The sequence below is a fragment of the Phoenix dactylifera genome, chromosome 8 (genome assembly GCF_009389715.1).
Source record: "Phoenix dactylifera cultivar Barhee BC4 chromosome 8, palm_55x_up_171113_PBpolish2nd_filt_p, whole genome shotgun sequence".
Taxonomy (NCBI): domain Eukaryota; kingdom Viridiplantae; phylum Streptophyta; class Magnoliopsida; order Arecales; family Arecaceae; genus Phoenix; species Phoenix dactylifera.
In genome coordinates this window covers 29,614,951-29,629,563 of record NC_052399.1, presented here as the reverse complement: position 1 = coordinate 29,629,563, position 14,613 = coordinate 29,614,951, and the positions used below count along the sequence as shown (strand labels likewise).

Genomic DNA, 14,613 nt, shown 5'->3' with positions numbered 1-14,613 from the left:
TTCCAAAAATTTGGTGGTAATAAAAGTGTGAACTCTTATTTTCATGTCATGTCTCTCTGTGGCTGCTTACTTGGAACAATCAATTAAAAGTTATGACTAATAAATTCTGCACTTTATTAGATAAACGCAATAACAGTACAGTCAAAAGGTACAGTAACTTGGCATCAGCCTGATCTAATCAGGAATTGCCATTTATCCACACAAATCACTGATCCATGAATGAAGAAATAAGACTAAGTTAAGTTTGCAAATACACAGAATAAGTATTCTCAAAACTGACATACCCTGAGGATTTTGGCTCTAAGCCGGTGGGATATAGATAATCGTTAGGAAGCTTTGCATTTGCAGGGTCTAGGAATCCAGCTTTTCTCAAAAGCAAGTTGATGTTCAAAAGGAATTTTGTTGGCCTAAAATTTTTTATCCAAAAAGAAAAAAGGTTGTAATTTTTGCAAAGCATGGCAAAAATTTAACAATAAAAGAACTTTAAAGTAGAATGAGTTGCATGAACAGAACTCACACCAAGGAGACTCCTTTTGGAGTTGATAGCATCCCTGTGAATCCACTTCTATGCTCATTTGTGCCCAACCTTCGGTAGACTCTTCTATCTAACAGCCCATCAATCTCATTTCCTGAGACAAAGAAGCCAATAAACAGTGCAACTTCTCTAATTGAGGGTGTGATATAGATCCCACTTGAAATTCATGCACAATTCCATTGACACTGATCCAACTGCAACCTGGTTGCTTTCTGACGCCTTTCATCTTCATCAATTCTCTCAACTCGACAATGTTGCCCCAACAATGATGGCTTGCATATGCATTAGACAACATAACATAACCAGCAGAGTTTTCTGGGTCCACATCAACAAGCTTTCTTGCTACATCTTGAGCGATGTCAACTCTAGAATGAACCAAGCATGCTCCTAGCAATGCTCCCCACACAAGGCCATTAGGCTGAATTGGCATGCTCTTAACAACCTCAAGAGCCTCTTCAACATGGCTGGCCCGTGCAAGGAGATTGACAAAAGAGGCATAATGGTCTAAACTTGGTGTGACTAAATACTTCCGGTACATATCTTTGAAGAGCATGCGCCCTTCATCCACCAATCCTGAATGGGTGCATGCACACAGTAAACCCAAGAAAGTCCCATCATTGGGTTGGACACCAGACTTCTCCATTTCAGAGAAGAGCCTCAGAACCACTTCTCCTTGACCATTTGTGGCAAGACCCATGATCATGGCATTGAGAGAGACGACATCCTTCATGGCCATTCCATCGAAGACCTTCTTAGCCTCCTCCAAACTCCCACACTTGGAATACATGTCTATGAAAGCAGTTGCTAGAATCCTATTTGATTCGAGAACCCCTTTACGACCATTGAATTTCACATATTCATGAGCCCATCTCCCAAGTTCCAAATCACCCACTAAAGCACAAGCTGAGAGCATGCTAACAATCGTAACATGGTTAGGTTTGGGTCTCGAAATAGAAAGCATTTTATGAAAAAGATCCAAAGCCTCAATCGGCAGACTGTTTTGGACATACCCACCGATCATGGCATTCCATGCCACAATGCTTATATTATCCCTTCCTCTCCCCATCATCCTATCAAATAATTCTCTGCCTGTCTCAATCTTCCCCCACCTTCCATACAGATAAATAAGAACAGTGTTGACTGAATCACATGAAAACTTATGAATACTAGTACCAAATTCCATGAAAATATCCACCCACTTCTCAAGATCTACAGTCTTGAGATTTGAACATGCAGACAGGGTGCTTACCATGGTGTCATCCTCCAACTTCATATTCCCCTTGACCATTCTCAGAAAAAGCTTCAGAGCTTCCTCCGACCTCCCAGATTGAGCATATCCAGCAATCAAACATGTCCAGGAACAAACCAACTTTCTCTCCGGCATTTCATCAAACAATCTATGCGCCGATACAACATCCCCAGCACCCTTTACATAGGCAGAGAGAAGCCCATTGGGGACATAAGAATTCGAACCGAACCCTGTTTTGACGACATGGGAATGGATTTGCTGGACGTGGTAAGCGTCTTTGGAGGATGTGCAGGCCTTGAGGAGGAACGAGAAGGTGAAATCATTGGGGGAAAGGGAGCGGAGCATGAGGGACTTGAAGAGGGAGAGGGCAGGGAGGGGGAGACCGGCATCGGAGAGGACACGGATGGCGGCGTTAAACGGGAAGATGCTGGGCTTATCGAGAAGGCAGAGAATGCGGAGGGCAAGGGGGGCGGGAAGGCGTCCGATGAGGCGTGTGGCGATGAGGTTGTCGTGGTGGGCGCCGAGACGGAAGATTCGGGCGTGGATTTGGGGGAGGTGGGTGGGGTTGACGGGGCCCTGGAGGAGGAGGGAGAGGGCTCGTTGGTCGGAGGAGAAGGAGCTGCATTGGAGCTTCGGGAGGGCGGGAGAAATGGAGGACATGTTACCAAATGGCCAGTGGCGGCAAAGCCAACCGTCGAATTCCTGCAGTCAAGTTTTAAAAAGTCGTTTTTTGTTACCTGAAAAAAATGTTGACGGTCACAGCGGCTGTTATTTTCCCAGGGATGGCAGGGTCGGATCGGCTTAAGGTGAAATAGATGGTACGGATTTGGGTTGGGTTTGATAGGATCGGAAAAGAAAACACAAATATTATAAAATAATTATAATTTTGGAAGGGTGGATTTAGATTAAGATAATACTGGATCGGGTTTGAGTAGGGACATACCATTATCCGTACCGAATCCGAACCCACTTTGATATTTTATCCGGAACTCATACCAACCCTAGGGTTTAAATGGGTCGGGTATAACTCATTCTATTTAGGTTGGGTCAAATATGATATACGATGGATCGGCTACAATTGCCACCCCTATATAGCCACTATGTCATCCATTTTAGAGACAAACGGTTGTTTCTCGTCTCAGAAACTTGAACAATTACATTCGATGCCAAACATGATATATCCGTCTATGAAATGGATGATATGACACCTATACACAACTGTACAATCTTCTACGATACAACACATGCACCATGGAGGACCTCTCATATGAAATCAAGCAAAATGAATCTTATAATATGACAGTGCTGTGAGAATCTACGTTAGCATGTGTTCAGTCCCACTCAATTATGCACTAAGTGGATTTTCGGTACCAATTAAGTTGTGACAAATGATATTAGAGTGAATTTGGTTCATGGCTTAAGCGAATACGAGGACACTACGAGATGAACTAATTTAGACCGACCACAAGTAGTGGTTGCGACTAAATTTACTTTCAACTAAACAAGGCCACTAAAGATTAAATGGGGGGAGCGTACAAGCAACCATGCATATGTATGTTTTGTCTCACGTCGAATATATTGGATAAATCTTGGATGCTTATACAAGGCCAATAAACTTAAACAATATTTTTCGGCTTATATTTTTTTTGGTAAGAACACGGGTTGTCACAGGAACAGTGCCAATAGATTATAATATTGATATTTTTTATGATCCAACCAGTCAAAATTGTCAACAACCCAGAGATTATTACGCATCATCATGATGGTTCTAAACCATTCTTATAAAATTTTTACAAGTCAGGAGAAAAATTGATTATTGTATGTTTTTTGCGATAGCACTCTTTTAGATTGCTATATATTTTTGAGATAGGACTCATTATACATATTGCCTCCCTTTACATCAAAAAAAAAAAAAAAAAGCTTCATCGACACCTACGTGGCCGAAGATCATATTTTCTGCTGACTGAGGTCGTAGTGATAGAATTTTCCGCGACTTCTTCTGGCAAGGCATAATTGGGATCCACATCGACATCTACATCTTCTGGCAATTCCTCATCTATCCATGAATATCGACTTAAATCCGTATCACTCTCCATGCTATAAGACAAGAATTTGTTCCCTATCCAATAAGAGAATTTATAAATCAGCTTATAAGTTGCGGCATATGGTCAAATGTGAAAAAAAAAGACATTCCAAACCTGAGTTTTGTTCCATATTATGAACCTTCTCCACCAATGTTTGCAGCAACTGATGGTTTAATACTTCATAGTCTCTGAAAAGAATCACAGAGACATGTTTCTGATATTGGTCTCCTAAGCATTACCACCATTAATTGTATGAAACGAAATACAAAAAGAAGAATAATTACATACCTGAAAGTAAAGATGGAATGCAAGATTTGAACAGCCGCAGCAACTAAAAATGTTGATCTAGCTAAAAAGATTTTGGACATTATCCACGTTTGCCGATTGAAGTCATCCTCTCCAAATCTAATTATAGCTATCTCGATCATAAACGTGATACAGAGACCTAGAAAAATACAAATCAGAGCTAAAGAAGACGCTATCGATTTATTTCGACTGAAGACGGTACGTACACATGTAGAAGAAGCATACCTAGATAAAGGCGGGCTCTGATGCCAAAAGTTTGCTTTGCACTAGTAAGCATGTAGAGAAGAAAGATCACAGAGGAGTAGAAGAAGAATGACTTGATGAAACGGGATTCAACCAAGAGGGCATTATGCAGTGCAAAGAGCTTGTCCAGAGCAGCAAAAATATTTGCTTGCTTTAATTCAAACTCTTCCTGAGAATACAAGCGACGGATTTAATTAGATATTATGCATGTAAAGAAGATTAACTCGAATACTGTACCTGAGCTGCCAGTATCGACTGCGAATTTTGGAGTAGACGATCATGAGCCTGTTGGATTTCTTCTTGTCTACGAAGTAGCTCCTTTTGCTGCCTGTGTCCAAGTTCTGCCAGCTTTTCCACATTTTCCCTACCAAAGTTCATATAGAAGTAAAAAACGAATGAAGAACTTGACAGCATAGATTTCCATCAAATCCAATTAAGATTATCTTACCGGCTTTCTTTGATTGCTTCATATTGAGATCTTGTAAGGAAATCAAGGCCTTCAATGGCCCGAGACTGTCCATCCAAGAGTCGCTTCTGTTTCTCCAAGGACATGCCAGCCACTTCTCCAATGTCATTAGCCTTCCTCTGAAGATCTTGCATCCGAGAAGACATGGACTCCCTCAAGACTTCTATCTCGCTCTCTATTTTTGTAGCATCGTCCCTCAATCTCGCCAAGCCGTCACCCAAACTCTCGTGGGATTTGTGCAACTGAGCCATGCCTGACTCCAAAGTCTCGTTCATCCTCAAATACCCTGTTTGTATTTCCAGCTGAGATTCAGCTATTCCCCTGGATTGCTCAATAATTGCCACGGAGTGCTTCTCCACATCATGGAGCTGAGCTTCAACATCCTTTGATGCTTGGGCAATATTTTGGGTTTGGAGGTCTATTGAAGTCAATGAGTCATGAACTCTTTTGGAGTCATGCAGTAGCTTCTCTGATCTCTCTTCTATTATCACTAACTGATCCTCTGCAAATCGAGCTGATTCAGAAAGATCATTGATCAGCCTCTCTGTATCATGCTTGAATGCTTCGGTCCTGAGGAAATGAAACCAAATTATCTGTAAGGAAATTGATACCATAACTTGACATGCAAACTGGTAGGAAATAACTAAATGCAAACACTTAACTGTAATTGGTGGCATATGGAATTGGTCTCAAGGAAGAACTGGAGGTAGATGTTATATTCGGATTCATCTAATTTCTTGAGACATTTCATCATTGCAGTCCCTGCATCACAGGTAGGGAAGTTGGACCTACCAGAGTCCTCCTGAAAGCAATCGCTGAGGTGCCACGCTAACCTCGATCGCTTATCTTTATCAGCAATGATGTCCTTACAGCCAGAGAATAGATTTCGGTAAGCATTTTGCCAACAGCTGTTGGAGGTCACCAGTTTCTTCTTTGCATCCTCAACTAATCTCATTCCCTTGGGGTCTTCAATGGCTTCAATTGAGAAGTCAGCTCTGGTGCCGAACAATTCCTTCTTCGGACCACCATGGCTGGGAGGAATTGCAGAAGAAGAAGAGAAGGGCCATGAAAAACTCTGGCTCTTAGAGCACAAACAAACCAAGACAAGTAGGAATAGGTAGCATCTATTGCCCATGCGGTAAAGAATTTCAGAATTGAGAAAGTATGATTGTTGATGATTATTTCAACCTGTAGAGCACGAAATTATTAAGTAAATACTACACCCAAAAACCTGTAAAAACTAAGCATTTGCAAGCAAATAATTTGAAGGAATTCCTCGAACATTAGTCAAAATTAAGGCAGAGTCACGAGGTTGGCATTTGGAAATCTCTCTAGGATTGTAAGGACTCAAACAGCAAAACCACCACAACCACCAAGAGAAACAAGTGATGATATCACTATGATAAAATGAAAGAAGGCTCACGGGCAATTCATAATCATAGTAATTCATGAACAAATCATAATCATACGGATGGTTGAACAAAGTGTTTGAGAATATTGTTTTTTTTAAAATCTTCATTAATGTGCAGAATATGGTGGTCATGAATCTTGGTCTATGGTGGACCTCAACTTACCTGCTTTCTTATGTCCATAAAAATTATTTCCATTTTTGAAAGAATTATTTCCATTCCTGGAAACCAGAGATCTAAGGCCAAACCAAATCAACCCTGTCTCCTAATATCATACAACTCAAGCACCATAAAGTTTTCGATTTTATCATATTAGGAGGGAATTAAAGCATTAAAAACATCGAAAATAAAAGGGAAGAGACAGAAAGTGCAAGTAATTCTTAGCCGGCCATAAAAGACAAGTCTTAGAAAGGCCATTAGAATAACCAGGCCTTCCCTTACGAGGTGGCCTCTTATGATATCCACTCCTTCCCCTTCCTCTCACACTGAAAACTTGAACCCTAAGTAACCAAAAAGACTTATAACTAATCCTTGGACTAAACTAGACTTTGTTTCCACATGGATCAGAGAAGAATTCTAATACTAAACACAACTTATGAGAGAGACTGAGAGAGAGAGAGAGAGAGAGAGAGAAAGCCAGTTCTTTGGTCATCAGTGGTGAGAAGCCTGATGGAGGTATGGACAAGGAGAAGAAATCTGGAAGAGAGAAAAAAAGAGAGGAGAAAGAGAGAGAGACCTTTGGGTTGGCCGCGAGTCTGGTGCGGTTGGGGTTCCAAAAGACGGGTTATGGAGAGTTATTTATGGCCATGAGGGGGGATCTCTTCAAAGAGGCGCGTTCATGAGCGGGTGTTCACGGGGTTGCGCCTCGAGAGGGTCTTCTTTGAGATTTAGAAGCGCTTTGAGATCCGTGCAAGAAGCGACCCACGGTGGATTCGTATGAAGAAAGGTGAATCTTTCTTCGCGCGCAAGATACAACCCTGGTTATGTGACATCAAATAAATTAATTTTTTAATTCAATTCCTCTCGCCCACGAAAGGACAGGTAATGTAATAGCAAAAAAATTTTTTTTGCCACTACCTCTATTCATGATTAGCGATCACAAATCCATCAACAGGGTGAGAAAAAGAATTTCTTCCTCAAAAAAATTAGAATTAAGGAAGATAAAAAAATTATCTAGACTGCTTACATATTAATATAGACAATAAAAAATATAAAAATCAAATTAAAAAATAAATAGAAAATAGAAAATAAAAGTTATTTATATATTTATCAATAACTTTCAATTTTTATTACGAATCCTTTAGTCAGAGTAGACAGGACAATGAAATTTCCTTCATCCGATATTAATTTCCATAGTTCAAGAGCTCAAGCCAGGCAAGGCACATTTGAAGGCCACGTACATGTCACGGTGTAGCCTAATTTCGTTTGGTAAGCCACGACGCTATTGAATATGAGAGAAGGATCTAAATTCAGATATGATTCACGGCCGATATGGGCCCAACCCTGATAGTGACGAAAAGCACTGTTTAGTGTGGTTGCACACGTGTGGACTTAGGGGTGAAACCGGTTGGGTCAAATAAACACAACGATTCGGCAGTGGTCGAGAGCTCTCCACCCATATTCACCTGCAGAACTTTCAGGCCATTCATTTGATCCTAATTTAAACAATTTGTTAAGACTTAATTCATAGTAAACCTAATATAAGCTGACAAGTCGAATTTGTATGAATCATATCAACTAATTTCAGAAATAATTTAAACAATCAATTTAAAAATAATTATTAAAAAATTTATTCGAAATCATGTCTCAAAAATCTGATATATATATTGTTTCAATTTCTAAATAGTATTCTAGCCTCATGATTTAAGTCCAGTCAAAGCTCTGCCCCTATTTTCACTGTATTTAAATTTAAGGTAAATAAACTTGACCCTACCGTATCCTGACTAACAAAAAATCCTCAACCCAAACTGCAGCATGAAGGCATTTAGGAAGCTATTCCATATCCTCTTTTTTCTTCTTCTTCTTCTTCTTCTTCTTCTTCTTCTTCTTCTTCTTCTCTTTTTTTTTTTTACAACAGCAGCTCACGCGTGACGGGTATGAATGCGGCCAACAAAATCAAAAAATAGAAGATCACACAGGCACAAGCATGAAATTGTCCAAACATATAAAAATAGAGCCTCCGTGCCTGCTCTCAGCAAGTGAGCCAGAGAAGAGCGAGTATGCTCCACGCTAGTAAAGGAGGGAAAAACGTATAAAGGTAGAAGACTATGTTTGTATTTAAGCTTATCAGAGAAAACATGAAGAAATTGATAGAAAGACCACTCCTAGTCTAAATCTAGGTATATCCACATCTTCTATAAGCATGATCCAAAGAAAATTAAGGAATAAAATAGAATCCAGACGTCAATGCCACTACTAGTTAGTTCTAATATTAATGATCAAAAGATTACAATCAGCTTTACGTCATCAGTGCTGCTTCCAAACACATAGAAAAAAGGTAGAGAAGTACTGCTAGGATGATAGCTATCATTTTATGTATGCTGATAATTTCATCATTCTTACCCATAAAAATATAATTATTTTTTTATTTCTGATATCTTTTAAGTATTCTTCATTAAAAAATAACAACTAACGATTTCTATAAAAATTATCTGTACAGGGGGAGAGAGAGAGAGAGGAGGTGGGGGGTCACCAAGCCTGGACTTCATGTTGGATTTTACCTGATGAGGCTTATGATGGCAAGAATGGAGGCCTCGGCCCATTGGAAAACATATTAAGGGAAGACATTTACTTTTGAAAAATGCACAGAAAACATGCTAAAACATAAATAGCTCGTAATAAATAAATATACAACCAAGTCTGTTGTCAAACTTAAAGAACCTTTATAATCTTGATAAATATTGCAAATGATCAATACATAAATCCAAAAGAATTTCCATATCTATTGGGAAAAATATACCTTAACTGAATCCCATTCAGCTACATGGTAAACCAACAATCAAAATTTTTTCCTTTTCTACCTATAGCACTAAAAAAATTATTGTGATTCAAAAAAATGAATATTTTCCAAATCAGATGATTCAGGGGCACAGAAACGAACTCTACTGCATACGTGATGTCACTGGAGGAAGTCTAACACACCACAAGATTGCAGAACCTTCACCCTTCACCTTTGTGAAGACTCAACTGACTCCGGCGGCGGCAGGAAGTGGTTGTACATCAATTACACTGAAGCAACGAGCGCAAAGAGTAGGGTGCTCGACAAATGAACCAACTTGTGGTGAATAATTCCAGCATCTCTCACACTTCATACCACCGGCCCGAGTCGCACCTATCCATATTTCACCTGTCCTCTTATCTGTATATCTACCAGAATATGGTATACTTGTGACCAATTCATTGTCTAGTGAACTCAAAATCTCAACCTGAAAGAACCCATCAGATATGTATAGTTTTTCAAGACCGATGAACAATGGTGAGAGAGCAAACAAATGGTGTTAAGGTCTTCCTACCTGAGATGTTATAAGTATCCTATGAAGAGCATCTGCATCATTTATGGCAGTACACATTTCCTGTAGTCTGGTTGCTGTGGCGCCATCTGATGCATGAAGATACACTTTTGCTTCCAAGCTGGAACCAATCAGCTTACCAGTTCGAGCATTCTCTAAAACTTTATTCACCTCTGATCTCAACTGATCAATGATAAGTTTAACATCAGAAAAAGCTTTGACAATGGTATTGTAATGATCTTAAAAGTATGTTGAGCGCAACATCTCTTGTGTTCTGATAGTAAGTTCAAAATATTATATCCATTTTTTTAAAATTTTTTGCACATTTGTTGGGGAATATATGAAAAATCCTCCTTTTCACGAGTCTTAAGAGTTTTCCCGCATCATACTAATCCTAATTCACTACATCCTGGTGTTTATTATTCTCCCGCAATTATAATTGCTAAAACGCATACTTGACAGTTTTCTGCAAATCTTACACAACTGAGAGAACCAGAAAAAAAAGGTAACTTAAGCACTTGAACAATAACTTGCACACGGGTTGCTATATATGACATCTTTAGACCTAGCTGACCTTTGATAAAATATATGGTGCCAAACCGTCGAAGTTTTACCAGCTAGGTTATAACACTACAATTGTCATCCATTGGGAAGGCTTTATCCTTTATGGTCTAACAAAGTCACTTCTGGCTGTCATCGTATCAGCATCAATTTAATGTATCATGGTTCTTTTTTTGGGTACTAGTCTTATTGGGATAGTGCCTCTCCTATGTGGCACCTGTAGCTAAATGGCAAGAAACAATCTTTAATTTGGTTCACAAGTTAAAATGGCCACTACATAAGATAATATTTAAAGAAAGTTCTAAACCTCAAAATCACTATTTCTAGTATCACAAGCTGACCGAAGTCAGTATTTAGCAATATAAAATATCCTATGAGCAGAATATTATAAGAGGAAAGTTATCTTCTATAACAAGGTATTCATATTCTAGGAGCTCCATATAATGGAAATTATGCCCTAATCTTCGGTTTAAATAAAACAATTGGTAAACTCTGATCAGCTTCACAACACAAGAAAATTAATCCCAGGAAGGAATGATCAGCGATGCACTTTGCACCAGCAAAAAAATTTCATATTCTAACATATGATTAGAGACAAGTAGATTATGCACTGGTGAAGGCATAGAAAATGTGGATCAATTATTCCTATCATAGTCTATGATATAAATATCTAGGTAATGACCGTACAAACAAATTGTTGACTATGGTTTTTTAGTTAAACAGAAGCTCCCTGATAAAATAGAACAAAAAAATGAAAATAAAGAATTAGAGCCCTTAGGCATTCGAGTATGATGTTAAAGAAATATCCGCATACCTCAAGAATTATCCTCCAGAAATCAACATCGTCAGCTGGCATTGCAAGCCATTTTTCATTTACACCTGGCCATTTTAGCTCAAAAACGAATTTGGCAACAGAACCATCCTCTTTCACATAGCCAAAGGGAAGGTTTTGCCAAACATCCTCAGCCAAGTGTGGCAAAATTGGAGCAATCACCCTAACAATGGAAAGAAGATGTGCTGCAAGAATCGTTTGGCAACTCCTCCTTGTGTAACTGCTTGTACCTCTGAAAAGGTGCCCATTTCAAAAATAACAACACCAAATTATAAGCCAGTAAGCATATCAACAAAATAAATACCATGGTTATGATGAAACGATGTTTCAGTAACCACCTTTAGCCAATATCAGAAACAGACTCAGGGATGATAATAGGTTTCCTTTCTGACAATTTAACAACAACAAATAGTAGCTAAGGTACAGATGGGCTGTCAAACAACAAGGATGATTTCTATAGCAATTAATTATGAGAAAATCTTTGATGGTCACCAGCAATACTCAGCGCTGTAAATTACCCTATTTAACTAATCTGCCCCATGACATTCTTAAACTAGGACATCTCACCGCAAGCTTGCTGAGAGAACTTACTTGATAGCAAATCATTTGTTGGTTCAACAACGCAACCAGACAGGAAGAATGGCCTTGCTGTTTGAGAGATATGCTCAGTAGATTAATAGCATGTTGCTAGTATAGTTGATTAGTTACTTCATTTCTTTATCTTAACCAGTATTAGTGTTCCAAGCAAGTAACGACAATTCTAAATCCCACCAAACCAAATGAAAGTAAAACAACTTGCATTGGAAAAATTACTTATTTAGTAACCTAGGAGGATTTGCAAGAGGCTAGGGGAAGGGACCCCATTTGACAATATTGACATGAAGGGGGCCTCCAAAAAGCAAGCAGGGCAATCATAAGTTATCTTCAGGTAATACACCTACAAGGCTTTATGCAAGCTTTTAGCTGCCAATAGAAATCGCTGCAGGAGCTATATAGGGGAACAGATGATTATTGTCAGCAAGCAAAGTGTTCTCCCAGTGGCTAGCCAAACAAGTATCTCAATTGGTGCATGCAGCCAATCAATTTTAGCTGTTAATCTTATAACAAGAAAGCAACTTTTCCATCTCCGTTATTGCAAGATATCAGAAAGTGATGGTCAAGGATGCGTTCAGACAGCCTCTATGTAATAATTCCTTGATCGTTCTACTGATCCCTGGTCAAGGATGACTCCATCATCCTCTCTCTTTCTGTGCAGGCCAGATCCCTGGTCAAAGTTAGGAGACGCCTCCATGTTAAGAGTTGGAATCAGATCTTAAGAGTGATTTCATCAGCTAATGAGTTGACCTTCATCATGCAACTCATAGAGAGAGGTGTCAATGAATAGTTGCAGAAGTGTTAAGATGTCAATGCAAATCATGGGATAACAAAATAGTCACTAAAATAACTTAGAGGAAAGTACATCTCCAATGCCCCTCAACAAACAATGGTTTATGAAAAACTGAGTAGATCCCGCAGAAAAAGGTGCAGGAGATTAGAGACAAAATGAACCAGCTCATATCCCACCAAACGATCATAATAGTGATGTAGTAAACTATAATAATATCCTCACATACTTTCTCAACATACTTTTTGTTACAAGATAATTAGAAAAAAGAAACTCATGAAATTCAAACATGAAATATCTAGAGATACTGCAAAGAATATGCGGGTGGACTGTCTTGAATTCGTGTGGATTTTTTTTAAAAAATTCTTGTTCAGATAGACGCCTTGAAAATTCTTCTACAATAGTTACACACAATTCAATTTTTTTAATATTGTTAATGACATTATAGACACAAACAACTTTGGACTTCACATTTACATGAAAATGGATCAATGTCTAATAACTAGTGAAATTTTAAAGAAGTCCTGTTGGCCAGTGCTCATGTTAGTTAGGCCCCATATGGTATCTGTATTGCATTGTACCATGTCTAAAAGCAGCACAAATACACATGGTAAGATGCATTACATTGTTGGACAAGAATGGCAAAAGCATGCTAACAAAACCAAGGAAAACCTGATCCTTAACGCATCCTATGTGGTTTTAATTTCTTTCTAGAGGGAATGAACATTTACTTTTCCTTGTAGCATCTTAAGTCAAATGATATATAAATGTCTACAAATATAATCCTGTCACGTAGACTAGGCTACTTAAATAACTATTACTGGAAAACTAACACAAACTAGCATCATATAGAAGCATGGATTTGTAAGTAAAAAGCTTAGAGCCAAGGTAGGCCAAACCAGACCAAACCGACCGGTTCGGCTCGTACCGAGCCGATCCGGTGGAGTACCGGATCGATTCGTCTATTAAATTCAGTTCTAGCCCCGAACCGGCTGGAACGAGTTCCGAACCGACTAGAACAGGCCGAAAAAGGCTGAAACCATACGGAACAGGCTGGTTCCATTCGAACTCGGTGGAACTGTCCAGTTCGCACCGAGTCGACCTGATTTGGAACCGGGTCCCCTCCCCCTTTCTTTTCTTTTTGTTAAAAGGTGCAGGAAAGGCCGAATGCCTTCCTAACATCTTCTCTGTTTGGTTTATACTTTAAAGTCTAAATGGCTCTCCTTTTCTTCCAATTTGCAAAATCATACCGACTCAGCGCGATTGTAGGAAGATCCAAGCCTAAATAAGACGTGCTTTCTCTCTCCTATCTCATTCTCTCTTTTTTTAACTTCAAAAAATAGCTAAAAATTTACAAAATAAGGAGAGAGTATACCAAAATTTTTAATTTGGGCTTGATTTTATGATATGTTGTAGATCCATGGATAATCTACACGATGACATAAAAAATTTTAATTTTTGGTTTATATATCATTTTTGAAAATTAAAAATATATTTTTGGATTAAAAATAAAAAAAAAAATAAAATTAAAAAAATTGTAAAATCAGAAGCATATTTAGAGGCATGCAAGCTACTCTCCAGCAAAATTTGGTGTCCATTTATTCAATTTTTGATGCGATCATGCGCATAGTGGCATTGGCCTAAATTTGAAAAAACTTGAAAAATTAGTAGACTTTGATGCATGCCCACAAGTCTAAAAAAATATATATAGCATCCATTGTTAGGTTCTACATGAATCCGAGCTGAAATTAATTTTTAAAATATTTATATTTAAAAATTATTTTTAAATTTAAAAAATAATTAAAAATATATAATTAATACCAAAAATTATGAAAAATTAGTAGAACATATTACATAATTCTGAAGTATTTCATATTACATAATTGATTGTATTATTTTATATTTTTTTCTCACTACTTAATTTGAGAATATTTCATGTTTCTTATAGCATGCAATATCTCACTAATCATTTTATGTGTTGTATCATTTTAAAACAACAAGATGCATCATTTAGGTTAAACCGGGATCATAGAAA

At 38.3% G+C, this 14,613-nt stretch overlaps 3 protein-coding genes across 8 annotated transcripts in view; all 3 read right to left on the bottom strand.

Annotated features, from left to right (window-relative positions):
- Nucleotides 1-93: 93 nt before the first annotated feature.
- On the bottom strand, nucleotides 94-2,472 carry LOC103704972 (pentatricopeptide repeat-containing protein At1g08070, chloroplastic-like). Its single transcript, XM_008788515.3, has 2 exons — nucleotides 518-2,472; nucleotides 94-407 (listed from the first exon to the last, which is right to left on the bottom strand). Exon 1 carries the CDS (start codon nucleotides 2,442-2,444, stop codon nucleotides 606-608), a length of 1,839 nt encoding a protein of 612 aa, XP_008786737.2. The 5' UTR covers nucleotides 2,445-2,472; the 3' UTR covers nucleotides 94-407; nucleotides 518-605.
- A 1,072-nt stretch (nucleotides 2,473-3,544) lies between these two features.
- On the bottom strand, nucleotides 3,545-7,374 carry LOC103704974 (protein GAMETE EXPRESSED 1). Its single transcript, XM_039129484.1, has 8 exons — nucleotides 7,029-7,374; nucleotides 5,546-6,071; nucleotides 4,866-5,453; nucleotides 4,655-4,781; nucleotides 4,400-4,586; nucleotides 4,157-4,313; nucleotides 3,983-4,056; nucleotides 3,545-3,903 (listed from the first exon to the last, which is right to left on the bottom strand). Exons 2-8 carry the CDS (start codon nucleotides 6,016-6,018, stop codon nucleotides 3,707-3,709), a joined length of 1,803 nt encoding a protein of 600 aa, XP_038985412.1. The 5' UTR covers nucleotides 6,019-6,071; nucleotides 7,029-7,374; the 3' UTR covers nucleotides 3,545-3,706.
- A 1,778-nt stretch (nucleotides 7,375-9,152) lies between these two features.
- Nucleotides 9,153-14,613, bottom strand: part of LOC103704979 (isoleucine--tRNA ligase, chloroplastic/mitochondrial) — a 30,880-nt gene continuing 25,419 nt past the window's right edge. For 4 of the 6 annotated variants that reach the window (XM_017842230.3, XM_017842228.3, XM_039129482.1 and 1 more), the window contains exons 20-22: nucleotides 11,177-11,426; nucleotides 9,805-9,984; nucleotides 9,153-9,717 (exon numbers count right to left, since the gene is read on the bottom strand). In XM_017842230.3, coding sequence (XP_017697719.2) covers nucleotides 9,475-9,717; nucleotides 9,805-9,984; nucleotides 11,177-11,426 — 673 coding nt within the window. In that variant the 3' untranslated portion in view covers nucleotides 9,153-9,474. The other 2 variants (XM_026803790.2, XM_026803788.2) reach the window with 2 other exon arrangements.

What these genes read in the sequence shown, in the direction of transcription:
- LOC103704972 (XM_008788515.3), bottom strand. Translation starts at nt 2,444, where the DNA reads ATGTCCTCCATTTCTCCCGCCCTCCCGAAGCTCCAATGCAGCTCCTTC.
- LOC103704974 (XM_039129484.1), bottom strand. Translation starts at nt 6,018, where the DNA reads ATGGGCAATAGATGCTACCTATTCCTACTTGTCTTGGTTTGTTTGTGC. An exon ending in CAGAGCCCGCCTTTATCTAG is followed by an intron (nt 4,314 to 4,399) that starts GTATGCTTCTTC and finishes GTATTTTTCTAG; the next exon opens with GTCTCTGTATCACGTTTATG. An exon ending in TAATATGGAACAAAACTCAG is followed by an intron (nt 3,904 to 3,982) that starts GTTTGGAATGTC and finishes CTTATTGGATAG; the next exon opens with GGAACAAATTCTTGTCTTAT.